Source organism: Prionailurus bengalensis, chromosome B1 (genome assembly GCF_016509475.1).
Source record: "Prionailurus bengalensis isolate Pbe53 chromosome B1, Fcat_Pben_1.1_paternal_pri, whole genome shotgun sequence".
In the NCBI taxonomy this organism is placed as follows: Eukaryota; Metazoa; Chordata; class Mammalia; order Carnivora; family Felidae; genus Prionailurus; species Prionailurus bengalensis.
This window is the reverse complement of record NC_057344.1, coordinates 31,800,792-31,827,517: the sequence shown is the minus strand read 5'-3', so window position 1 is coordinate 31,827,517 and position 26,726 is coordinate 31,800,792. Positions and strand designations below refer to the sequence as shown.

Below are 26,726 nucleotides of genomic sequence, written 5' to 3'. Positions count from 1 at the left end.
TGTTGCACATGTGACTCCATAAGTTTTTGTATCTGTTGATGTTGATCAGGTTAATTTCAGTCAAGGAGGTGAAGAAACTGGGCAATAATTGAGTGGAAAGGAGTGCATGTGTAGTGTGGAAGAACATGTCCAGTCTGCTTTTATAACTTAAGTGACAAAAGTTAAATGAACATGGAGCTTGTGGGAGCTGTAGAAGACGAGTAGCAGGAAGCATTGTGCTTGATATAAGTTAATATGTTGAGACACACTGATCTGCTGTTGAATGTAATTGGCTCTATAGTATTTCATAATTCACTTGATTTGATGGATATTGAGGTTGTTTATGCATTAAGTTGTTCATACATCTTTGCAGGCATGGTTTTCCATGAGGTTATACTTTTGAAGTGGAATTGTTGAATATCTACATTTTTTAAGGCTTTCAATAAGTATTGACAAATTATCCTCCAGAGAAGCTGTGTAAATATTTATACTTCTTCCGGTAGTATATGACTTGAACCATATTCTCATCATTAAAACGATGGTCATTATCACATTTTTTATTCGTCTAAGGACCAAACATTATTCTTCAATTTTGATTACTAACAATAATGAGCAGTTCTACATATATTTACTGACCATGTTTTATATAAATTGCCAACTTTTGACCTTTGTCATCTTTCAAGGAAAGGTATTGATATTTTTTATAGTGATTTTTTTTTTTTATTTAAAAAAAATTTTTGTTTTTTACATTTAGAGACAGAGCACAAGTGGGGGAGGGGCAGAGAGAGAAGGAGACACAGAATCCGAAGCAGGCTCCAGGCTCTGAGCAAGTGGTCAGCACCGAGCCCTATGCGGAGCTCGAACCCACAAACCACGAGATCGTGACCTGAGCGGAAATTGGACACTCAACCAACAGAGCCACCCAGGCTCCCCTTTCATAGTGATTTTTAAGGACCTTTTATAATACATCTTATATAATCCATAATTTTCTGGCCTATACTAGCCATCTTGTTAGCTGTCAGTCTTTCTCTGCTGTTTACTTTTGTCTTTATAGTAAGAAGTTCTTTTTCACTTTAAAATATATAGAAATTCACCATTGTACTTACCTTTTGTTGCTTTTGTTTATTTTTGAGCATTTAATTGCTCCCTCTGGAGTTTACTTGTGTATAAGAAACAAAGTTCCAATCTTCTTTCCAAATGGTTGGTTGGTTCTAACACCATTGAATATTATGGTTTTATATTTTGTTTTGGTTTGTTTAAACCTCAGGGGCATACTTGAGTTCATGAGCTCCAAACCTGTGCACATAGGCATGCAGGTGCACATACACTGCTTCTCACATGCTTTCATGTACCTTTCCCTGTAGATAATAATAGAGGTAGATTCATCTGTCCCTATAGGTAACGATTTAAATGTGTTCTTATAATACATATTTTGTTTTTGTGCGCTGTATTATTAACTGTGGTAAAATATCATATAAGGTGGAACTTCTCAACAGTTTTCCGAGTCTGCAATACAGCATTACCAACCATATATACAATGTTGTATAACAGATTGCTAGACAACCCCCCCCATGCGGCCCCTCCCCCCACCAATCCTGCATAACTGAAACACTATACCCGCTGAACAACAACTTCCTACCCTCTTCCTCCTCCTAGCCCCTGGCAACCACCATTCTAACTTGCTGTTTCTATGAAGTTGGCTACTTTAGATACCTCATGTAAGTGGAATCATGGAGTATTTATCATTTTCTGACTGGCTTGTTTGACTTAGCTTAATCTCTTCATGGTTCATCCATATAGTGGCATAAGATAGGCTTTTTTTTAAGACTAATATTTGTGTGTGTTTGTATGTCACATTTTTCTTTATTCATGTATCCATCACTGGACATTTAGTTTGCTTCTACTATTAGTTTGCTATTCACATAGCTATTGTGAATAATCTCTTTGAGATCCTGTTTTAATTCTTTCAAATATATCCTGAAAAGTGCAATTGCTGAATCACAGGGTAGTTCTATTTTGAGGAACCCACATACTGTTTTCAAAGTGGCTGCACCTTTTGTGTGCCACATTTTTTTACACTGTATTGAAATAATACACAAAAGCATACAAAGCATTAGTACATTATCACATAGCAGACATCTAGGTCAAGAAATAGAACTTTCCACCCTTCCACATAGCCCTTCTCATCCCCCTTCCAAGTCATTAATTTCTCCTTTCTCCCCTTAAAGAAAAGTCTATTTATAAGCCTGATTTCTAACACTGAGTTTGATCTGTACTTTTAGAACCTTCCATAAATGGAATCATAATAAGGGTGTATCTGGCCTTTTTGCTCAATACTACGTTTGTGTGTATATAATTTGCTCATGTTCATTGCTATGTAATGAATGTTCTTTTGTGTTGCTTTACTACAATTTATCTGTTATGTTGTAGGTGCAAACATTTTGGTTGTTTCAGTTTGTGGCTATTAAGAATAATGCGTCTATGAGCGTTATTTTTTGTTATTGTTTGGTTTTTTTGTTTTTTGTTTTGTTTTCATATTTTCTTTATTGAAAATATATAAATACACTAAAAAGAACCTCAAATCCATATATATATTTGAACTTATCAGTCTGATATTTTTTCTTCATAATTATATGCAATTAAGGCAGAATTTGTTTAAAAATTTTTGGAGACACCTTTATATGAAGAACAAATTTGTTCTATAGAAAATAATGTAGAGGATGGTTACAACTCAGAGAGTCTGAAAGTAGACATTTCAATAAAACTGGCTATTTTATTCAATCACAGGAATGACATTGGAAATATAGCAAAGATCACATTGAAAATTAGGAGGGAATTAGACACTAATAAAAATGCTCCAAAAGATAATTGTTTTAAGATGTTGGTGATATAAGGAAGGGGGGGTGGGAAGGAAAAGGTGGACTTGAATAAGTTAGTTAAGCAGAGTGATTAGTAGTTACATAATAACTGCAACTCAGGGATACATTAGAAACTAAAATGTTACTAGAAATACAAGTTTTTAAAAGCAGTGTGTTACTAAAAATATGAAAATGTGCATGGTGGATGCCTAAAACTCACCCAATTAACATTTTAAAGTATAATTTAAGGCCATTTTTATTTTTATTTTGAGAGTGAAAGGTGTTGAATAGTTAGGTGGGCAGAACAATTTCATCACTACTGGAGATTGATTTTCACTTCAGTAATCAAGAGAAAGGAATTTAAATTTTGCTGTCCTTAATTGATGTAGTATTTAGAATTATAAGCAGTACAAAGAGAAGGCTTGTTTTTCACAAACAGCTTGATTGGTAGAAGATTTCTTTCTTTTTTTTTTTAAAGCAGTGCTATTTTACCAGTTGGATAAATTGTCTCTATCCAACTATTGACTACAACCTCCCACATTGACCAGGATTTCCTTTATAATTTTGATTGATTCCTGGAATAGGAAAGACCATATTCCTCATACTAGTTTGAGACTTTCTCTTCTGTTCTCCATACTATACAATGTGACTAATGATAACCAATGAGCTTTTATATGATAAATAAGTTATATTCACTTATGTTGGTATCTAAAATTTTTTAAAAATATTAATTTGGATGGATTTTTACTATTTCGACAAGCACTATTTTTATTTTTTGGTATTTTCATTTAATTTATTTTTTTTAATTTACATCCAAGTTAGTTAGCATATAGTGCAACAGTGGTTTCAAGGAGTGATTCCTTAATGCCCCTTACTCATTTAGCCCTTCCACCCTCCCACAACCCCTCCTGTAACCCTCTCTTTGTTCTCCATGTTTAAGAGTCTCTTAGGTTTTGTGCCCCTCCCTGTTTTTATGTTATGTTTGCTTCCCGTCCCTTATATCCATCTGTTTTGTATCTTAACAGTCCTCATATGAGTGAAGTCTTATGATATTTGTTTTCTCTAATTTCGCTTAGCATAATAATACCCTCCAGTTCCAACCACGCAATTGCAAATGGCAAGATTTCATTCTTTTTGATTGTCGAGTAATACTCCATTTGTGTGTGTGTGTGCGCGCGCACACACACACACACCACATCTTTATCCATTCATCCATCAGTGGACATTTGGGCTCTTTCCATACTTTGGCTGTTGTTGATAGTGCTGCTATAAACATGGGGGTGCATGTGCCCCTTCGAAACAGCACACCTGTATCCCTTGGATAAATACCTAGTAGTGCAATTGCTGGGTTGTAGGGTAGTTCTATTTTTAATTTTTTGAGGAACCTCCATACTGTTTTCCAGAGTGGCTCTGTCAGTTTGCATTCCCACCAATAGTGCAAAAGGGTTTCTCTTTCTCCGCATCCTTGCCAACATCTGTTGTTGCCTGAGTTAATGTTAGCCATTCTGACTGGTGTGAGGTGGTACCTCATTGTGGTTTTGATTTGTATTTCCCTGATGATGAGTAACGTTGGGCATTTTTTCATGTGTTGGTTGACCATCTGGATGTCTTCTTTGGAGAAGTGTCTGTTCATGACGTCTTTTGCCCATTTCTTCACTGGATTATTTGTGGTTTTTTGGGTGTTGAGTTTGATGAGTTCTTTATAGATTTTGGATACTAACCCTTTATCTGATATGTTGTTTGCAAATATCTTCTCCCATTCTATCGCCTTTTAGTTTTGCTGAACATTCTTGATCATGTTTTTTGGTCCACATAGTCATGCATGAAATTACTATGTCATGAGGTAGACAGCACAATAAAAAGTGGTTTGCCAATTTTATCCTCATGAACAGTACATGAAAATTCTGGTTGTTCACGTCTTTGCCAATATTTTATTATCGGTCTTTTTAAATTTTCAAATATTTTGGAGATTTTGTGTATGTCATATTATACTTTTTTTTAACACTGATTGATCATCTTTTAATGCGTTTATTGGTCATTTGGATATTATCTTTTGTGAAGTGCATGTTTCCTACTTGGGTAGGAGCCGAAATCAAGACTCCCCTTTACTCTTTAAATTTTTAAATTTAAAATTTTTTAATTTTTAAAACGACATTCTTTGATGCATTCTTGTTCAAGTGTCACAGTGTTGAGGACAGGGGAATTATGTTTCCTTTTCTTTATATCTGCTCAAAGTACTTAGTTCGTACTTGCTCACAGTCATGTAAACATCCCTCCCCAAGTTTTAGGGGAAATCTCACTGCTCACTAAAGATTCAGCTCTCTGGAATCCACTAAGTCAGTTTCTGTGCATGCATCTGTTTTATGGCCTCTTCTGTGTGTTACTGCTGCTGTCATCTCTGCTGTTATTCTTTGTTCTTGTTGATTTGTCTTTAAAAATTCTTCTATGTAGGGACCTGGGTGGCTCAGTACGTTAAGCATCAGACATTCAGTTTCAGCTCAGGTCATGATCTTGGAGGTTTGTGAGTTCAAGTCCTGTCTCCCTCTCTTTCTGCCCCTCCACTGCTTGCGTGTGCATGCCCACATAGTCTTTCGCTCACTCACTCCCTCTTTCTCTCTCTCTCTCTCTCTCTCTCTCTCACACACACACACACACGCGCAAAATAAATAATTAAAAAAATTATTTTACTGTAATTTTAGTGGAGTTTCGGGAATATGGTTGTTAAGACGTGAGCCCAGCCTGCCATGTTTAACTTTGTAGACATAACTTTCTTCTTGTGTGATGTAGTTTTTATTTGCCTGTTGTAAAGAAAAAATGCTTCTTGAAATCCATTAAGACTGCCAATCATCTCCATGATTTTGTTTTTGTATCATGTAATCATGTTTAGACCCATGTAATAATTACTGAGTCTTCAGGATGATGGGGTTTTTTTTCCTGTTTTAGAAGATATGTTTATGTTTGTGCTTTTCTTATCATTTTATATATTGTGACCCATAGAGACCCAGTTTTTGCATATAGAAGTGTATGTGTTTGCCCTTGGTTCTCTATATTGCTTACCTGAATTAAATGGACCTTATTTCTGCTTTTTTAAAAAATTATTTTTTTATAACTCTTTTTAATGTTTATTTTTGAGAGAGAGAGAGGGCACACACACACACACACAAGTTGGGGAGGGGCAGAGAGAGGGGGAGACAGAGAATCCAAAGCAGGTTCCTGCTTTGATTGGGGCTCAGGCTCAAGAACCGCGAGATCATGACCTGTGCCAAAGTTGGACATGACTGATCGACCCAGGTGCCCTAATTTCTATTTTTGACTAAAGTTTCACATACACAAGTTACTTGAAGGTAGAGAATCTGTGTTATTAAATCTCTCTATTGTAGGTAGTAGGAAACATATGCACTTCACTTGCTCAAGTTCAAAACACATTCATATTAAAAATTGAATTGCTATGGGGCACCTGGGTGGCTCGGTCAGTTAAGCGTCTGACTTCAGCTCAGGTCATGATCTCCTGGTCCGTGAGTTTGAGCCCCATATCAGGCTCTGTGCTGACAGAGCCTGGAGCCTGCTTCAGATTCTGCATCTCCCTCTCTCTGCCCCTCCTCTGCTCACGCGCTCTGTCTCTCTTGTCCCTCTCTCTCTCCCTCTCTCTCTCTCTCTCTCTCTCTCTGTCTCAAAAATAAAAATAAAACATTAAAAAAAAATTGAATTGCTATGATAGTTTTTTTGGAGAGTAACGTGACAGACCTTTTGAAACAGTAATTTTAGGTAGAAGATGTATGTTTTTTTCTGAAATGATATTAGCATATACTTATTTAATGGATTGGGTTATCTGATTTGGTGTAAGGTTATGGTAATGAGATCAAGATTCTAATCCCCATGTGGATTATATTTTGTCATATGCCCTGCATTCTTAATATTGGCAAACTCAGTAATAATTAATACCTGCTACTGGAGGGTACAGAGACAACTGTGACCATGAATGATCGATCCAGGTAATCAAGCTACCAGAAAAAAACAACCCCAAACAGGCTTTTAAGATGTTGATTCAAGGGGTGCCTGGGTGGCTCAGTCACTTAAACCTCCGACTTCAGCTCAGGTCATGATCCTTGTGGTTTGTGAGTTTGAACCCTGCGTTGCTGTGCTGACAGCTCAGAGCCTGGAGGCTGCTTAAGGTTCTGTGTCTCCCTCTCTCTCTGCTTCTCTCTTTTTCTCTCTCTCTCTCAAAAATAAACATTAAAAAAAATTTTTTTTAAAAGAAGACCTATGTCCTAATTTAAAAAAAAAGATTCAATAAGGTTTTCTTTCTGTATGGAGAATAATAACCAATGAGCCATTCTTAGATAATCTTAAACATTTCACTTGATAATTCTGTTTTACCTTAAAATAGTCGACTATCAGTAATATCGTTCCTGTGAACTATTTTCCCATAGGTTCTTCTTTGAACTAAACTTTCAGTGTTTTTGATGGAAAGATTTTTAATCATGTGATAATAGGTTAAAAGATAAAATTCTGAACATGGTTATAACTCTGACTTTTTCTAAGGTGTTAGTGTTAACTAAAGAAGTTCACCAGCACTCTCTTTATCCAGTAGCTTAAACCATATTCACTCACTGATACTAAATGAAATAAATCATCGGTGTGTGCTAGGCTTATAAATATAAGAAGGCTAATTTAAGGAGCGTAAACAATTGTTGATGGGTTTGTGGGGAGTGGTTTGCTGGTTAATGCTGAATGTGGACTTAGTAACAGAGCTATGTGACAGTGGTCTTGGGGTGGGAGTTGTGGTGGCCATGACATTGATGAGAGCTCTTAATGAGTTTTTTAGTGGTGAAATGACCTAAAGGCAGGCATGAGAAAGAAGAGGAGGAGGAAAATAATGCATCATATTAAATAACTGAGGATTGACCCTAAAGTGGGCAGAGAAAGAAAGTGTGCCTCAGCCAGCTGATTCTGATAAGCTTTTATTTACTTTTCCCTTTTTGGATGAGCTCCCTCATTAAGGATGCTTAGATTTTTTTTTTTTTTAACCAGTAGTCCTTTATTATTTACTAAATAACGGTAAATTAGTAATCAGATTGATCCGTACCCTTTCCCAATTATATTGGGCTTAATTATTAGTCTTTAGCTTTTCCTTTTTGGTGAAGCTGTTTTATTTATTCCTTGAAGACCTTAAACATGAAAAGCAATTGTATTTAAGATGCAGATAATTAACCAGAATTTTGCAAGGTCTGTTGGAATTGATTACATGTTTGATTATTTTTTGAAATCTTTCTCAACAGTCGTCCAAATATTTTTGTTTCCATTTTAGAACAAAATCCAGTCTCATAGCAGAGGAGAATATAATGTTTACAGCACCTTTCAGAGCCATGAACCAGAGTTTGACTACTTGAAAAGTTTAGAAATAGAAGAAAAGATCAACAAAATTAGGTGGTTACCCCAGAAAAATGCTGCTCAGTTTTTATTGTCTACCAATGGTAAGTGTTAAAATTTTTTCCTTTTATATGCCCACTGTGTACACCTATTCTGTAGGATACTTTCACCTGTACAAAGTAGAATAATTCAGAGATTTCTGCAAATAGACACTTGGAAATATGTCTTTCCCACATGGAATGTGTAAATTCTTTTTTGTCTTCCCTTTTGTATTCTCTTTTAGTTTCTCTAAATTCCATGAAAGAGATCCTTTAGGTGTCAGTTTTCTTTTAGTACACACACAGTCTGTAGGGAAGAAAAAAAAAGACTTTACTATTAGATTTAGATCAGGTACCGTTTGTGCCACTTCTTGGCTTAAGTAGCCTTGAGCAGATCATAATAGTTGAGTCAGATTTTCCTCATGGGCAAACTGGAGATAGGAGTATCTATGTTACAGTATCATTATGAGTAGTAAATGTGATAACTCTTAGTGTGCATAGTGAGTGCTCGTTAAAGTGTGCCTAAGCTCTCCAAAGAGTATTTCAGTATAAATACACACTATCTGTCAAGGGATGGTCTCCATTCCAGGATACTTTTTGGGAGAGCACTCTTTCTACTTGATACTTGTTCTTTAAGGACACGAACTGGAATCGACATACTGCCTTCTTCCCAACAAGCCTCATGGATGGAAGAAGATTCTTCTTACACCATTTTGTTTGCTCGAGAAAAGTTATTAACTAAGAATTAGAATTATGTAATGACTACCAGAATTTAAGAATATCTCTTTTTGTTCTTCTAAATTTTTTTTATATAAGTTGTTGTGACTTGGTTTATCCTTGGGGGCTTGGGTCTGAAGAGAATCGTTAAGAGTGATTGAGCGGGGTACATCCAGGTTCTAGTTAGCCATTGTCTGTAAAAATTTAAATTAAAACTTTCTTGAGGCTGTATAAGGCACTATTAATGAAATTAGATTTTAGTACCTAGACCTTACTGTCCTTTCCCATTTGCAGATGATAAAGTCAAGAGACTTCTGGGGTGATGTGGTGGAGATTACTGAGTGACCCTTTCATCCAATTTAGGCTTTATCACCCACTGTATCAAGTTCTTAGAAATACATTCCATAAAATGATGCCATTAGCTGACACCATAAATGTTTGCTGCTTCTTAGGTGACCACTTTTCGGATCGTCAAAGCTCTCCCCAACCAGCACGTTGAAACCCTCTACCCCATCTCTTCTCACATAAACTGCATTTGCCTCTCTTCTCCTTATTAAAGGAAAAATAAATAGAAATAAAAATGATTTAAAGCTTATAACTTAGGGCATTATAGATGAAGGAAATGTGTTTATTCGTGTTGTATGTTGGCTTTTAATCTTGGTTCACTTTAAATTTAGATGTAAACTAAGTTATTTCAGCAGCACTTCAGATACTGCTGTTTCACATCAAAATAATACTTGATCATATCATTTATATGGTTTCTACTTTTGGAAGTAAATGCCCCAAGTAAGTGTGCTGGGGCATACATACCTCATATATTGGGATATTTGTTCTTAATAATTTTGGCAGTTCACTTCTTACGGGATAAATTACTATTCTTTTATAAAGGGAGATTTTTAAAGTAAAAGTTGAAATAGAATAATGGAGCCTGCATACCCATCACCCAGCTTCAGCAGTTCTCCGTTCATAGCCAGTTGTTTTTTTCCAGGTGCTTCTGCTGCTCCATCTCCTCAGTATTGTTCAGAAGCAAATCCCATTTCAGTTCATTTATGGAATAAATCTCAAATATCTTTCAGTTCTCACTTGATATCCACATGTGTCTTCCATGCACTCTCTGTGATTTGAAATAAGCAAAGCAGTGTATAATCAGATGAGCCTTCCTAGACAGAAAACTTTACAGAGGCTCAGTGGAGGGGGAGACCAATGGGGATTCCAGTGTTTGGGTCTTAGGAATATGACTCTATGTAGTATTTTTCTGTAGAATCAAGTGTCTCCCAAATAGGTTTACTGTGTAAATTTTCAAGTCATTATTTTAAAGGGCACTGCACAGTGCATTGTAGGTATCTTTTGTCGTTATTATTAAAGAGTACTAATAGTTATTTGGGGATGCATTATTTTTTTGTACTAAAAAGTAGAGCTCACTGTGGAAGGATAAAACAGGTATGGGAATAGGATGGAAGGAGCAGAACTTAAACTATATCTGAAAAGCTTTATTCTTTTTAAAAGAAAGTACTCATGGGAGAACGTCAACATCTCAACTCTGAGTAATAACTTTATATAATTTGGTATTGTTGTCTGTGTGAGATTAAGCGTAATGATGCCTCCTCCTCCTCCACTTGTAATGGGCCTTTACTCTCCTAAAAGATGAGAAACTACTGTGGGAGAATGGTAGGGAATAGAACTAAATATCGCAGCTTTGATTGACCCAAAGTAATCTCATTTTCATCTTTGCATTGCTTTGCCATGGTCCCATCATACACTGTCCAGTGTTCCCCATATTGTTCTTACTTAAGTCACTTCATAGTGCCCTCCTTATAACTTTAGTTCATTTTAATGTTTCTTTAAGTGACTTTATTCTTTTCCTCTTTCATCTTGTTTCGCTTTCTCTGAATTCTCCTCGATTCTTCCATGTTGCAGAAATGTCCATCTCTAACCTGTTGGCCATGAGTCTTGAATATATGAGTAGTACAGAGTTCACTAGTAAATAACAGTGTTTTAACAGCTTGTTAATAAGAAGCTTTTGAATAATAAAGCTGCATTCCCACAAAGGAAACTTGGTAGCATAGTCTTCCCTCTCCCAACCCTCTTTTTATGGTGAGAGAGGGGCACTGGGACTTGGGGATTTCTGGAACACCCTTTACTAATTAGTATTGACAATGTAGGGAACCACCAAAGAGCAGTGGTTCTTAACCTTTTAGAAAAGACAGATTTCTTTGAGGAATCCAATAATCCTCTTTATGGAAAAGCATATATATTTAAATAATTTTGCATGCAGCTCTATGGAGTTTGATTATTGTTTCATACCTCCAGTAGGCCAAAAACTACAGCTAGAAAAGTCACTACTGTAGAGCTTAGGAATTTCGTTTCTGGTTTTTTTTAATTGTTATACTTATTAAAGTATTTCATTTCTTGGGGCCTCTGGGTGGTTTAGTCAGTTAAGCGTATGACTCTTGATTTCTGCTCAGGTGCGTGGATACTTTCTCTCTCAAAAATGAACAAGCTTTTAAAAATATTTAAAATATTTATTTCTTGGGGCGCCTGGGTGGCTCAGTCGGTTAAACGTCCAACTTTGGCTCAGGTCATGATCTCACAGTTCGTGAGTTCGAGCCCTGCATCGGGCTCTATGCTGACAGCTTAGAGCCTGGAGCCTGCTTCGAATTCTGTGTCTCCCTCTCTCTCTGTTCCTCCCCCACTCATGCTCTGTCTCTCTCTCTCCTTCAAAAATAAATAAAAACATTAAAAAAAAAGTTTTTAGTATTTATTTCTTTTCTTTTTTAAAAAAGTTTATTTCTATTTTGAGAAAGAGAGAGTGAGCAGCGGAGGGGCAGAGAGTGGGAAAGAGAGAATCCCAAGCAGGCTCCCCGTTGTTAACACAGAGTCCAGTGCAGGGCTTAAACTCGTGACCCACGAGATTATGACCTGAGCCAAAATCAAGAGTTGGACATTCAACCAACTGAGCCACCCAGGTGCTCCTAAAATACTTTATTTCTGACCTGCCTTGTTCCCATGAACTGCACTCAAATTGTACAGGGAGAGAAAGAACCTTAAGCAGGCTCCTGAGCGGAAATCAAGAGTTGCTTAACTGGCCGAGCCACCCTGGTACCCATGTGGAGTCTTTGATAGATCTACTGGGAAGTATGGGAGGAAGGGAGATAGTCCTTTATCATTTTTATTCTAAATTAGTTAATTAAAAACTTTTTTAACCTCTTAAGTGACAAGTTTATATCACTTAAAAAATGTTGAAATTTAATGTTTTAAAAATCTGTTTACCCAGTTTTTCATGATTTTTTAAAATATAATTTTCTTCCTAAAACACTACTAGGAACCACAGACTAATTACATTTTATTTGAAAAATTTGATACATATATTGTGATTTCTTTATATCTTTAGTAAGGATGGTGAATTTGAACAGGCCATACGATAGTTATAAATTGGTGAGGGGAAGCTTTTCATTCTTCTAAAATGAAGAGTTTAGGGGCGCCTGGGTGGCTCAGTCGGTTGGGCGTCCGACTTCGGCTCAGGTCATGATCTTGCAGTCCGTGAGTTCGAGCCCCGCGTTGGACTCTGTGCTGACAGCTCAGAGCCTGGAGCCTGTTTCAGATTCTGTGTCTCCCTTTCTCTCTGACCCTTCCCCATTCATGCTCTGTCTCTCTCTGTCTCAAAAATAAATAAACGTAATAAATAAATAAATAAATAAATAAATAAAATTTTAAAAAATGAAGAGTTTAGTCTTGACTTATTTATATCATGCATTTGGGGACAAGTAAAATATCCTAAAATATATAAATCTTTACATAAGATTTATATATAGTATATATTATATGTTATATACAGTATATATATATTTTACACATAGCACATAGAGAATTTTTAACTGCAAGATAACTCTAAACATTACTAGGGTTTAGATGAAATATTAGATTACAAGTTAGCAAAATTAGTGATTTTTTTCTGTTTACACTTCATCTTTGCAAAGGGCATCCACAGGGGTAACTGACACACTTCCCTGCCAGGCAGAGAGAGGTGGTGAGGCTAGAAGAGTCCTTGCTACCCCTGTATGTGACAGAATTTTATAAAGTGCCCCCATACACTATTTTTTTAAGTTGTTTTACCCATTTGTTTATGAAAGGACCATTAAGAATGTGATACATTTATATGAATGCAGTTTTAGGATTATAACATGAAGTATTAAATAAACGTGCTTGAGTCCATAATGATTTAAATAAATGATTGGTCAAATAAATAAGCAGGGAGAGGGGATACTTCTTACAGGAGAATTTCAAATATATGGATGGATGCTCCTCCCTACAGGAACTGTAACTTGATTCTCTAAGTGTGGACCAGACTTAGAGACTCATTTCCAAAGAATAGAGTATGACAAGGGGGGAAAGAGTAACTGCAGTGGAGAAACCTGGCAGATACTGCCTTAGCCAAGTGAGTAAAGCTAACATCACCAGTGGAAAAGTCATGTTGATATCATGTATACATGTGTACCTTACTTCACCTCTGGTACCTTCCTGAAAACCAGTGATCCCAGTCTGATGAGAAAAGAAAACAGACGTACCCAGCTGAGGGACATTCTACAGTACCTCACTACTACTTCTCAGAATGGTCAGGAAGATGAAAAATCAGGAAAGTCTGAGAAACTGTTAAAGTCAGAGAGACCAAGGAAAGTTGACAACTAAATACAGTGGTGTTTGGATCCTGGAGTAGAAAGGGCTTAGTAGAAAACCTGGTGAAATCTGAGTGAAGTCTGGAGTTTAAGCTAATAGTAATGTACAATGTTAATTTCTTAATTGTAACAAATGGTTAAATAGGATGTTGCATAAATACCATGGTTGCATAAGTTGTTGACATTAGAAGAAACTGGGTGAAGGGTATAATGGAAACACTCTGTGCTACCTTTGCAACTTTACTGTAACCCTGAACTTAAAATAAGCATTTATTTAAAAAATACTATTTTCTATGTTCTTGATAACCTAGGAATTTTGTCTTGAAGAACTTGGGGACATAGCTTTTAATTGGTCGGTTTTTGTTTTTTTTTTTCAGTCCTGTTAACAACTTGACTTAAATCCCTAGTACAGCAGGGAGAAGATAGATTTAAACAAAGGCATCCAGTCTTGTGAAGGAATTTGTGGAGTCTTTCTTTTCTTTCTTTTCTTTCTTTCTTTCTTTCTTTCTTTCTTTCTTTCTTTCTTTCTTTCTGTCTTTCTTTTCTTTCTTTTTTTTTTTTTTTTTTTTTTTTTTTGTGAGAGAGAGAGAGTGCACGCACACACACGTGAACAGGAGAGAGGCAGAGGGAGAGAGAGAATCCTAAGCAGGCTCCTGAGCAGAAATCAAGTCAGGGGCTTAACTGGCTGAGCCACCCTGGCACCCATGGGAAGTCTTTGATAGATCTGCTAGGAAGTATGGGACAAAGGGAGATAGATATTCCTTTATCATTTTTATTCTAAATAATAAGCTTTCTTAACTCTGTTCTCTATTGAAAATTAAATATTAAGTAAATATATATGTATGTATTTGTATATATATGTACACACATATATGTGTTTACATGCACAGATACATAGATGTATAATTTTTTCCCCTCTAGCTTTAATTACTTTTTTAAATATTTTTTTAATGTTTATTTATTTTGAGAGAGAGAGAGAGTGTGTGTGTGGATAGGGGAAGGGCAGAAAGAGGGAGACACAGAATCCAAAGCAGGCTCCAGGCTCTGGGCTGTGAGCACAGAGCCCGATGCTGGGCTTGAACCCATGAACTGTGAGATCATGACCTGAGCTGAAGTTGGATGCTTAACCGACTGAGCCACCCGGGCGCCCCATAGCTTTAATAATTTTTAAAAGATAAAGGACCTGGCTGTGACTTGATTTTAATATCAAATGGTACTTTATGAGTACCATTAACATAAATTTGTGATTTCTGTATTGTATTTCTATGAATGTGTTTTTATTCATCAGGTAATAGGAAATTTGTTTTTAACGTTTATTTATTTATTTTGAGAGAGAGAAAGAGAGGGCCTGAGTGGGCGGAGGGGCAGAGAAAGAGGAATAGAGAATCCCAGGCAGGCTCCACGCTGTCAGTGCAGAGCCCGACCTGAGCCGAAACCAAGATTCAGACACTCAACCACCTGAGCCACTCAGGTGCCCCGAAATAGCATGTTTTAATGCTATATATAGCATTAAATTAAATAGCATGTTTTAATACCTATATATTTTTCTTCCATTAGTATTACTCTTTCTTTGAGGACTTTTTCATTTTTCTCTGCAGATAAAACAATAAAATTATGGAAAATCAGTGAAAGGGACAAAAGACCAGAAGGGTATAACTTGAAAGAGGAGGATGGAAGGTATAGAGATCCTACTACAGTCACTACACTACGAGTAAGTACTACTTAACGAAAAAATGATGGTATGACAAACAGTGTTCTGTATTCATATTATATATGCTAGATACTTAGCAGAACTTGAATAGGATTAACTGTAATCTGCCCCCTCCCAATAATTCTGTAACCAGGTAGGACATTAAAAACTCCCATTTTAAACAACCATGTCCCACATAGAGGTCTCTCTGTGCCGGGGGCTGACCCAAGACCTAATGCAAGACTGTTTTATAGTATGTCATACTCTTTTGCTCTCATGGTGTGAGTGTTAGCTAACACAACCTTAAGTTTCAAGATTAATTTTCTTTGGAGATCAAAAAAGCAGAAATGGACCAGATATTCTGGTTCCTGCTGAAAAATACCAAGAATTAGGTGCTCTGGGCCAATTTCCTTTTTAGCCATTTCAAACTGGGAAAAGGTTTAGCTTTGTAAATCTCAAGCAAAAGATTGGAACTAGAACGCACATCAAATTCTAATAGTATAAAAGAAGGTAAATTGACCAAATTATTTTTCTTCTCATGTCAACACTTTAAGGATCAATATCAGTTGCTGTATAAAACTAAATCTGTGTGCTATTTGTAGTGTTCCCTCAAAAACTGGAGTAAAGAACTGAACCTTAAGTGCCATTGTAAATAAATGAGCATTTTGTAATGACTGTTTTTCATGTATTGACAGGTGCCAGTCTTTAGGCCCATGGATCTAATGGTTGAGGCCAGTCCACGAAGAATATTTGCCAATGCTCATACATATCACATCAACTCAATTTCTATTAATAGTGATTATGAAACATATTTATCTGCAGATGATTTACGGATTAATCTTTGGCATCTGGAGATTACAGACAGGAGTTTTAGTATCCATTTGGTTTCTTTTTTTGGTGTTCGGTAAAGAAGGCATGTTGTGCCCACTAGTTATTTCTTCATCTCTCCTTCATGTATTTTTATTTTTTCTGCTTATAGGAGCTTCTTACTATACCACTTTTTTTTTTAAGTTTATTTAGTTATTTTGAGAGAGATACAGGAAGAGAGAATCCTAAGCAGGCTCTGCACTGTCAGCACAGAGCCTGACATGGGGCTTAAACTCATGAACTGTGAAATCATGACCTGAGCCGAAGTCAAGAGTTGGTCACTCAACCAACTGAGCCACCGAGGCGTCCCTATAGCATTTCTTCTTTGTGCTTAAGTGATTAAACACTGGGGGAAGTTCTCTGATAAAGGGCATAATGTATTGATTTAAAAATAGGAATGTTGGGGGCGCCTGGGTGGCTCAGTCAGTTAAGCGTCTGACTTTAGCTCAGGTCATGGTCTCGCAGTTCGTGAGTTCAAGCCCCGCGTCGGACTCTGTGCTGACAGCTCAGAGCCTGGAGCCTGCTTCGGATTCTGTGTCTCCCTCTCTCTCTGCCCCTCCCCCACTCACACTCTGTCTCTCTCTTTCTCTCAAAAATAAGTATTAAAAAAATTTTAAATAGGATTCTTGGAATTTTAAGTACTATTACGTATAGTAAGTTCAGTAATTAGCGCTAAGTGCTTTGCTATATAATACTGTGTATATTAAATACTGTTGCAGTCCCTGTGAAAATTAATGTTTTTAATAGTTGAGTTTTTTGTAAAAAACAAATTTGTGGAGTATTATTCTTTAAAAATGTAATTATAAAAATATGCTCACTAGGGGCGCCTGGGTGGCGCAGTTGGTTAAGCGTCTGACTTCAGCCAGGTCACGATCTCGCAGTCCGTGAGTTCGAGCCCCGCATCGGGCTCTGGGCTGATGGCTCAGAGCCTGGAGCCTGTTTCCGATTCTGTGTCTCCCTCTCTCTCTGCCCCTCCCCTGTTCATGCTCTGTCTCTCTCTGTCCCAAAAATAAATAAAACGTTAAAAAAAAAATTAAAAAAAAAAAAATATGCTCACTAGAGTTAGAAAAAAATTCATACAAGTCATGATGCAATAGTGGTATAAAGTCAACAGAAATACCTTTCCCAACGCCATTCTCATTGTTCATATTATCCTTCTGAGATTTTTCTGTACAAGTGTATGATACTATACATACCTGGCATACACAGCATACTATGTGCATACAAATCTAGGGTTGTATATAAATATATTTAAGTTTGTCTTCCTTTTATTTTTTAAGGTTTTGTAAATGTTAGCAGTTATTACCGCGAGTGTCATTGTATGTATTTTTAAATAGACTTCATTTGAAAAATTAACACCTTAATGGAATTTATATTATACCCATATTGTATAAAAGAGCCTTTTTCCTCCAGTCTAGTCCCTTTACCAGTCTGGTTAGTGAAAAGTACTATTTATCAACCATTTATGTTTCTTTTTGTTCTTTTCTAGTTTTTACGTTAGGTACATCAGCTCCATTTTTGTGGTGCAGATAGGTTCCCCTTGAAGTTTTTTACTTTTGTTTGGAATGTACACTAGCTCCTGTCAATATTTAGGAAGATAACTTATCAATCGGTTCCTTGTGGCTTCTGGGATTTGTGTCACACTCAGGAAAAAAAGGCCCTGCTACATTCTAACAGGATATCGAATTCACCCATGGTTTCTTCGAAGATTTTTCCCCAAGCGTTAGAATCCCTGTGGGATTTATACTCCTTTAAGGAGTAGAATGAGTTCAGAATTAATACTTGTGCTTAATTAAGTTTATGAATGAATTTTAGATTTGAGAACTGCAAGATTATATTTGCCCTTTTTTCTAAGTGGAAATTCCTTAATAAAATGCTATTCAGATATTGTGGATATCAAGCCTGCCAATATGGAAGAGCTAACAGAGGTGATCACAGCAGCAGAATTCCATCCGAACAGCTGCAACACGTTTGTATACAGCAGCAGTAAAGGAACTATTCGGTTATGTGACATGAGGGCCTCTGCCCTCTGTGATAGGCATTCTAAACGTAAGTTTACTGTGTCTTTTTTTCAAATGATAACATTTTCTGGTTTTTTGAAACTAGTGTCAGATGTGGTGACTGCATTTACGTAGGTTTGTAAGTCTGCGAATCTGTGTGCCCAGGGTCTCCCGTGCCTTTTGCCAAGCTGCCTGACTCTACACGAGGCTCTGGAGCTTACTCCACTGGAACAACATGAAGGCCCTCCTGGGAGCATGTCTGTCGATGTCCCAGTGGATATATTTTTAAATGGAATATGATTTTTTGGGAACCTGGGGTTAGGCTCTCCAACTCTGTATTCAAGTGTAATCGGTTTTTTTTCCCTCCTTCCCTTCCCCCCTCCCTTCTCTCTTTTCCCCCTGCCCTCCCTTTGTCACTTTCTATTTTGAGTTTTCTCGGAAGACTTTTCTGAGAAGAGCTTTCCTTGGTTTCAAAAAAAATGAAAAAGCGCCAGGTTAAAAAATTAAGGGTTTACATTATTATTGTCTTCATGTTACTGTAGACGTGAAATTCATTTGGTACGTGCCTGTTATCAAAACAGTTTCACCTGGCCACTAAAACAGTAGACTCTGGAATGAATTTGGACGGTGTGTTTCTTGCGGTGGCAGTACAGGCAGTCGTGGAGGATGCGGAACCCGCAGACCTGGTGCACTCTGGAGCCCGAATCCCTGGGGGGAGCTTAGCTCCCTTAAACCAGCCATAGGGCTCTGGGTGTGCGCTATGTACTTGGGCGTCTTCGACGTCGGCACTAAATCACTCCTAAGAAACCTCCAGGGAGGTTATGTTCGTGTAGCCAGAGAGAGGTTTTTCAGTTCTATATACTAGCCTGTCACTCTGACTCACTTGTAGGAAGTTTGTGAATGGTTGTCTCAGCAAGTGCTTTGTCCGAGCCAGAATATTATACAATTTGCCCTTTTTTGCTTGTTTTTAGTGTTTGAAGAACCTGAAGATCCCAGTAACAGGTCTTTTTTTTCTGAAATCATCTCCTCTATTTCTGATGTAAAATTCAGCCATAGTGGTCGATATATGATGACTAGAGACTATTTGTCAGTCAAAATTTGGGACTTAAATATGGAAAACAGGCCTGTGGAAACATACCAGGTATTTGCAGTTTTTTCTTTCAATGAGCATACACCTTGTTTACTTCTAAGTCTTTATAGTGGATTTTGTACTACATGTTACTCCCAGTACAGCATGGTCAGCCCATAGGCTTTTTCCTTCAGACATCCATTGAGTACGTTGCTTCGCCTAATGTTAATTTTATGTATACTTTTGTAGGTTGTGTTGTCTATTCAGTTAAAGTGTGATTTTGCTACCAGTTTGGTTCAGTAGTAACAACTTTTCTTCCCCACCCCTGTCTACATTTAAAGTGAGGAGGGGAGAGCAAGCTCTCTATTAATGTCTAGGTGGGGAAGAGGATTGGGGAAAATGGCCAGTCCTACTGGAGATGTCCTGGTTGGAGTGTGCACAGTAGTAGTTTAAAACTGAAGCTGAACTCGGGCGTGCCCAGTCAGGTGGACCGGCGTTCTGCCGTTTGGCTGATAACTGTTGTCTTAAGCTAAAGGAGAAGGGCTTGAAAGCCCAGCAGACGGCTTTAGGTGTTGCCTATCTGTTGTAGAATGTTAGGTCTGGATTCTCTTCTCATCAGCCAGCCACTACCATTGATCCCGTCTCTTCTAGAGAAGAGAATGAAGGTGTGCACAGCTGGGAACAGGGTGGGGGGCAAGCAGAAACCTGGGTGAAGCCCTAGGCTACAGTGTAGAAAACACTTAACACTGTTGTATGAATAGAGAACTTCTAAACGGTACCTTCTTTATGTTATATGTCTTCCATAAAATTAGAACAACGTTTCTCTAACTTTTTAATCCTCTTTGACAAACGTAAACTACTTAAGACTCTTCTTAATGGTATTTGAAATTTTAAAATAAATGCTATGTTGAAGCAAAAGCAAATACATACTGCTTTGTTTTCACGTTACATTTGTGTGACCTGCAAGATTGTAATCTATTTCCTGGGGTTCCTCACCACCACCACCCCATTGCCATTGAGAGTAATTGATTTGAACCTTAACTTCATACACTTAAAATTGTTTGGTGAGAAACCCTTATATGTGCATTCTAAAACTTTGTTGGACTGTTAGGATTTACCTCATTTTACCAGATTTGCAGGTTTTCTGCTTATGCTGAATTAGTGATTCGGAGTAGAGTCACATTATACTCTAATGTATGCAGATTTAACTCTTAACTGAATTTATATAATCCTCTTTCTGAGCTGTGTGACTAAAGAGTATTTTGAGCTTATTGATTTTTTGCCTTCTAACTCTACATGAGTTACAGTTCTTCTGTGTTAACAAATTTGTGCTTAGTGTCACATAGACATGGCTGAATCATTCCACTATACTTAATTGAAATGGACACTTAAAATGACTTAAGGTTGTTTCGTAAAGAATAGAGAATTCTAAGCATTTAGAAGGTACCTGCTCTTTTCTGTCATTATTTATTTTATAAGGCTCTCTAAGTAAAGTCAGTAAGATAGAGACCCCTTTTTCCCTCCCTCTGGTCACAACAAAAGCTTTGGAATGTCCTTTGTAATTTAACGGTGTTAATATTGAGAAAAATGCATCATTTCTCAGAATACTTTTTAAATACCAGATTTAATGATTTTTCTGGCTTATCCCCTTGTGAGATACTAGTGAGTAAAATACAGAATTATACTTCAGAAAACCAGTACCTCTTCATTAGTTTTTGATACTCCATAAGGAATATCAAGTAATAACCAATTTTTTTAGTGATGCATACCTCGAGTAACTATATGAAGTTGATCCTTGAACAACATGGTTTGAACTCCGTGGGTCCACTTACACGTGGACTGTTTTTCTATAAAAACAGTAGAGTGCCATAAATGTATTTTCTCTTCCTTATGATTTTCTTAATAACATTTTCTTTTCTCTAGCCTACTTTATTATAAGAATACAGTATATAATACATATTACGTATAACATTAAAAAAAATACATGTTAACTTTATATTATCAGTAAGCCTTCCCCAGCCAAGAGTAGGCTATTAGTAGTTAAATTTGGGGGAGTCAAAAGTTCTATATGGATTTTGACTGCAGTGGGATTAGCACCCCTAATCCTCATGGTGTTCAAGGGTCAGTTGTAATTTATCACCACACCAGGGGCGCATATGCTGCGCATAGTATGGGTATGTAATGACAATATAGGGCTTCAGTTATTTATGCCCAGGAAGTAGTTATTTAAAAAGGAAGTAAAACATAATACTGAGTTCTTTATCAGTAATTTATTGGTTGAAAACCAAGTGTTAACATATTCAACTACAGATATAATAATAATAGTCTTTAATTATCATTCTCTTATCTGTACCATTTTCAAATGTTCTCTAGCCTGAATAATTAGGCCTATAAAGTGTTCATTTGCCATGCCCCAAAGGGTATTTTTCTCTGTCCTACAATGGGAAAATGTGTGTTCTTGGAAAGGGGCTCATTTGTTTGTAAAAGAATGAAATTATTGCCTTTATTGTTACCAAGAGAATTGAATTTTAATAAGATTAAATAAAGTGTGTATGTATCTCTGTATATTTCTTTTTTAAAAAAACAAGTAAGGATTTAGTTAAATTGTTTTCCTAATATCAATCAGCAGATCTTAAGATGTAAATAAATATATCTGTAATAATGCATTTGTACTTAAAACTCAGGTTCATGAATACCTCAGAAGTAAACTTTGTTCACTGTATGAAAATGACTGCATATTTGACAAATTTGAATGTTGTTGGAACGGATCTGACAGGTAATTGATTTTAATTTGAACTTCTCATTCAATCGTGCATTTCATTAGAGGAAAGAAATTTGCTATTTCGCTTCTATGGTTGCCACATTCACTAAAAATACAACTTCTTTTAGATTGACACAAATTATAAATCCTGACTTCATTTTCTTTCAGTTTCCTTGAAATAAATTCAGTAATCTTATAGCAGTAACAGCAGAAAAAAATTAAACCTGTTTCACTAATAAATATGAAAATGCACAAAGAAGTCTCAGGATCTTAAATTATGACTTAAATGTCTTTAAATATTTCCCTTTGTGAACCAGATCAATGACATTTTTGACATGTCAGTAGTTAAAATGGTGAAATTTCAGTTTGTTCATCAAGTATGAAACTGTTTTTAGAAATATTTAGTCAGTGAATATTTCGTTTGGAATGCTACACACCAGTTTTTCCAGACACTACATTAATATCTCATGGAAGTGGTAATTATCATCTGTAATTTTAACCATATTACCATGAGTAATTAGGATTTTTATAATCCACAACTTTGCCATGGTATGCTTCATTTTTACCATGTCACGAATATGTGTATCATTATTTCCAGGGATAAATAAGTCTTAATCTTTCAGGTTTTAGTTTCAATAGAACGGAACATGGTACAAGAAAACATAATTTGGGGATTACCTAAACTTGCCTTCAAGGTAATTAGAGGTACTTTTAGTTTAATGGGTGAAGCCTGATAAAATTCGAGTCTCGTGGTATTAATGTGTTAAAGAGGATGATAGAACTTTGATCGTTTATCTTTGGTATGACTTTTAAAAGTACTTTTATCTGATTCTAACATGACACCCAGTAATAGGCTGACCAGAGTACACCTAGACTAGGAATAAGCAAGCTTTGCCTTTGAATGCACTAACCCCGAGGCATCGAGAAGTTTCGAAAAAGAAAAGAAGAGGAAAGGAGAAATTAGCAAGTAGGAAGAGAAAGAAGACACTGATAGAATAGAATACGGCACACTGCTACAACTAGTTCTTCCTCACACGGTTTAAATTGTTGATTTCCCTTAACCTTAAAATAATTTTTTGGAAATGATTTCAAACTTACGGAAAACTTGTAAGGGTGACACGTCTTATTTAGCCCTTACTCAGGTTCTCCTGGTACTGTTTGCTGGGTCATTCTCTTTTGCTGGGTCTTTTTCTCTCTCTCTCTAAAGACATGCAGGTAGGGGCTCCTGGGCGGCTCAGTTGGTTGAGCGTCCGACGCTGAATTGCGGCTCCGTTCACAGTCCCCCGGTTTGTGAGTTCGAGTGCCGCGTCGGGCTCTGTGCCGACAGTGCAGAGCCTGCTTGGGATCGATCTCTCTCTCTCTCTCTCTCTCTCTCTCTCTCTCAAAAGAAATAAATAAACATAAACTAAAAAAAAAAAAAAAGACATTTAAACAGACGCACATTATTTGTGAACCAATTGAGAGTAAATTCCAAACATGCCCCATTGCCCTTAAATTTAATTTAATGAGTATTTAAATTAATAAGTATTTCCTAAAACATAATAGTTTCTCCCATGTGATAGCAGGGCAGTCCTCTAAAGCAGAGAAACTGGCGTTGGTGCAGTCCTCCTGTCTAATCCACAGAGCCCATTAAAATTTCCCCAGCCTCGGGGCGCATGGGTGGCTCAGTCAGCTGAGCCTCTGACTGCAGCTCGGGTCATGATCTCACAGTTCTTGGGTTCGAGCCCTGCGTGGGGCTCTGTGCTGACAGCTTAGAGCCTGGAGCCTGCTTTGAGTTTTGTGGCTCCCTCTCTCTCTACCCCCCGCCCCAGCCTTCCTCAGTCACGTCCTTCCTAGCAGAGGAAAAAATCTGATCAAATAGCCAATCCAAGGGTATATGTAACATTTAGTTGTCCTATCTCCTTAGTCTTCTTTAATTTGGAACAGTAGTTCTTCGTGTTTTCCTTGTCTTCTGCAACTGTGGCATTTTTGAAAAACAGGCCAGTGATTTTATAGGATGTTTCTCAGTTGGAGTGTTGTCTAATGTTTCCTCGGGACTTGATTCAGGTGACACATTTTTGGCAGGTATACCACAGAAATGCTGGCCTAACGAAACCTTTTAAATAGACCTACGTGTCCTAATCCATTAAAACCTCATAGATTCAAATAATACAAGGATGCCGGTCTAAATTACATAAATCCTTTTAAAAGAAATACAGTTTTAGTACCTTCAGGTATATGCACCTATTTAAGTTTGATTAAAATGTTGTCAAATGTCCTTTGGGGGAATTGACAGTACTGTGTAACGTACGATATGTGCAAATACTCATAGTTGTTTTCAAGTGGTAAACAGTTCCTTGATAACCTGTGATCTTATTTACAATAATAATTTAAACCATGTGGGAAGAATGGGGGAAGTAATAATAGCACCAGACCCTTTCCAAATGAACGGTTTCAAACCTAGGTTTTGCTCACTGGGATACTTAAAACTTAGTAAGTGTTGAGCGGTGATGGATGGAAGGTTGAACTGACAAAGAGCTACCCTGGGTAGGATTAAGATTTGGCAGGCCTTTAAACGGCTGCTATTAAAAATATTGGTCAAAAAAAGTGCTTCAGATGTATTTAATGTTATAGGTAAAATGACTTTCTGTTCATAAAAAACTTCATATGCTACTCAGTATTCTCAGAAGCGGATTTCTTAAACCATTCATAAGCTAGGATGATCCCAGCCAGACAGCATCCTGGGAACAAGTTCTCTAGTTTATCATTTAAATCACAAAACAAAGCGTTGGTTTCTTACGAGCGGTTTTATACCGTGCGGTTTGGGGGTTTCAGAACCTGTGGTCCCACGGTTGGCACTTCAGAAAGCCACAGGTTTGGTCAGTCACGTAACAGCCTGTAGTGGCAAAAATGTTCGACAAAGGTGACGTCAGTACTAGTAATCAGAAGCTGCCCTTGAGAATGCTTCCCGTGTTGGTGATGGTTTGGGTAGTCATGAAAAGGAGTCGATGACAGAAAATCAAGCTCCCTAGCCCCAGCCCCAGACTAGTACCAGTTTGTTTCGATGGTCTCGGGGTTGGTGTCAGCAGCCCTCTTCCTAAATCCAGATGTGCTCGAAGTCCCTATTTCCTGTGGAGCACACTGGACTGGGTTTCATCCCTGAACCGTTGTACTGGAAATAAACTCTTTTCACTTATTTGACTGCACGCTTGTTTGCTTTTGCAGTGTTGTCATGACCGGATCTTACAATAACTTCTTCAGAATGTTTGACAGGAACACAAAGCGAGACATTACCCTAGAAGCGTCGCGGGAAAACAATAAACCTCGCACGGTTCTGAAGCCACGCAAAGTCTGTGCAAGTGGCAAGCGAAAGAAAGATGAAATAAGCGTTGACAGCCTAGACTTCAACAAGAAAATACTTCATACGGCCTGGCACCCCAAGGAAAACATCATTGCTGTAGCTACTACAAACAATCTGTATATATTTCAAGACAAAGTGAATTAGGGTTGGCATTCCCAGCCGAAGAGCCCACTTCCTGCTTAGTTGAGATAGTTGAATCTAGCATTCGTACCTAAAAACGAGAGAGGTCCATTGTGGCGCCCCTTTCCAGTGTTTGACAGTGTGCCATTCGACAACACATTTTTTATAGCTACATGGAGAAATCTCTGTGGATTCTCACCGCGGTGTTCTCCATGTCTGCTAGCCATGTAGGTAAGGGTAGGGCACTTTTAATTTAAATGACTTCTTGCACCATCTTGCCTAATGGACTAGATTGGACTGTGTCAACATTGATTTCCTCCACTTTTTATGCCTTCCATTGTGATGACGTCAAACACAGTGAGAGCCTTCAGTCATGCTTATGGGATTTAATTGTGTATCCTCATTACTGTATCATTTGTGGGGTACACCCCTCCCCCTTTTTTAAATTAAACACAGCTCATTCTTACTGTGGCTTGTAGCATTCCTCCTCTTCTGGCCTCCTGGACTCTTCCCCTCCGTCTCTCTCACCCCTGCCCCTCCACCCAGTCTTGGTGGTGGTATATTAAAAAAAGAAAGAACGAAAGCACACAAAATGAGTCAGTTTGGGGTCAGTGGTAAAGGGGGTATATGTTGCGAACAAATGTTTTAAATAACAGTTGGCTGTAATCACTCCTTGCCGTGTCTGGCACCGAAAATAAGGAAAAAAAAAAAAATACTACTACTGAATAAAAGTGACAAAGAATGGAGAATCTGGTTTTCTTTTTCTTTTTTAATCTACCTCTCTAAGCCAATATTTTGTGTCATACTTTTGGGCGCAGTGAAATGAAATGAGTTTCCATTGTTTAATCGGTATTTTTGTTAACTATTTTTAACAAGTGTTCTTTTACATGGAGAAGAAGGGGTCTTGGTTCTGTATGAACATGTTTTGAATATATATTGGTATTACTAAGGATTTCACAATCTATAAATTGCTATTAGAGATTTTTTTTTTTTTACTGTGGTTATAAGTATTGGATACATTGTATCTACACTTAACTCATCTGTTAATGAAATTGTTGTAAATGGGAACCAAATTTGTAGAACTTCATTTTTAAAGACTTTTTACAGTGCTTAATTTCATTTTTGCCTTACTAAAGTTAAAGGTTTAAAAAACTTTCTTAACAGGTTAAAACTTTTTTTGTCATTCACTCATAAGACATGACATAAAACTATCCTCCAGTGATTTACATAGATAAAATTGACAC

General features: G+C 37.2%; 1 protein-coding gene across 2 annotated transcripts in view; it reads left to right on the top strand.

Moving 5' to 3' along the window:
• The window catches only part of PPP2R2A (protein phosphatase 2 regulatory subunit Balpha), an 86,414-nt gene extending 60,186 nt beyond the window's left edge, over positions 1 to 26,228 (top strand). For both annotated transcript variants that reach the window (XM_043561348.1, XM_043561357.1), the window contains exons 4-10: positions 8,146 to 8,311; positions 15,234 to 15,346; positions 16,021 to 16,198; positions 18,077 to 18,241; positions 19,164 to 19,333; positions 21,946 to 22,037; positions 25,227 to 26,228. In XM_043561348.1, coding sequence (XP_043417283.1) covers positions 8,146 to 8,311; positions 15,234 to 15,346; positions 16,021 to 16,198; positions 18,077 to 18,241; positions 19,164 to 19,333; positions 21,946 to 22,037; positions 25,227 to 25,506 — 1,164 coding nt within the window. In that variant the 3' untranslated portion in view covers positions 25,507 to 26,228. The remainder of the gene's footprint in view (positions 1 to 8,145; positions 8,312 to 15,233; positions 15,347 to 16,020; positions 16,199 to 18,076; positions 18,242 to 19,163; positions 19,334 to 21,945; positions 22,038 to 25,226) is intronic.
• The last annotated feature ends 498 nt before the right edge of the window (positions 26,229 to 26,726 follow it).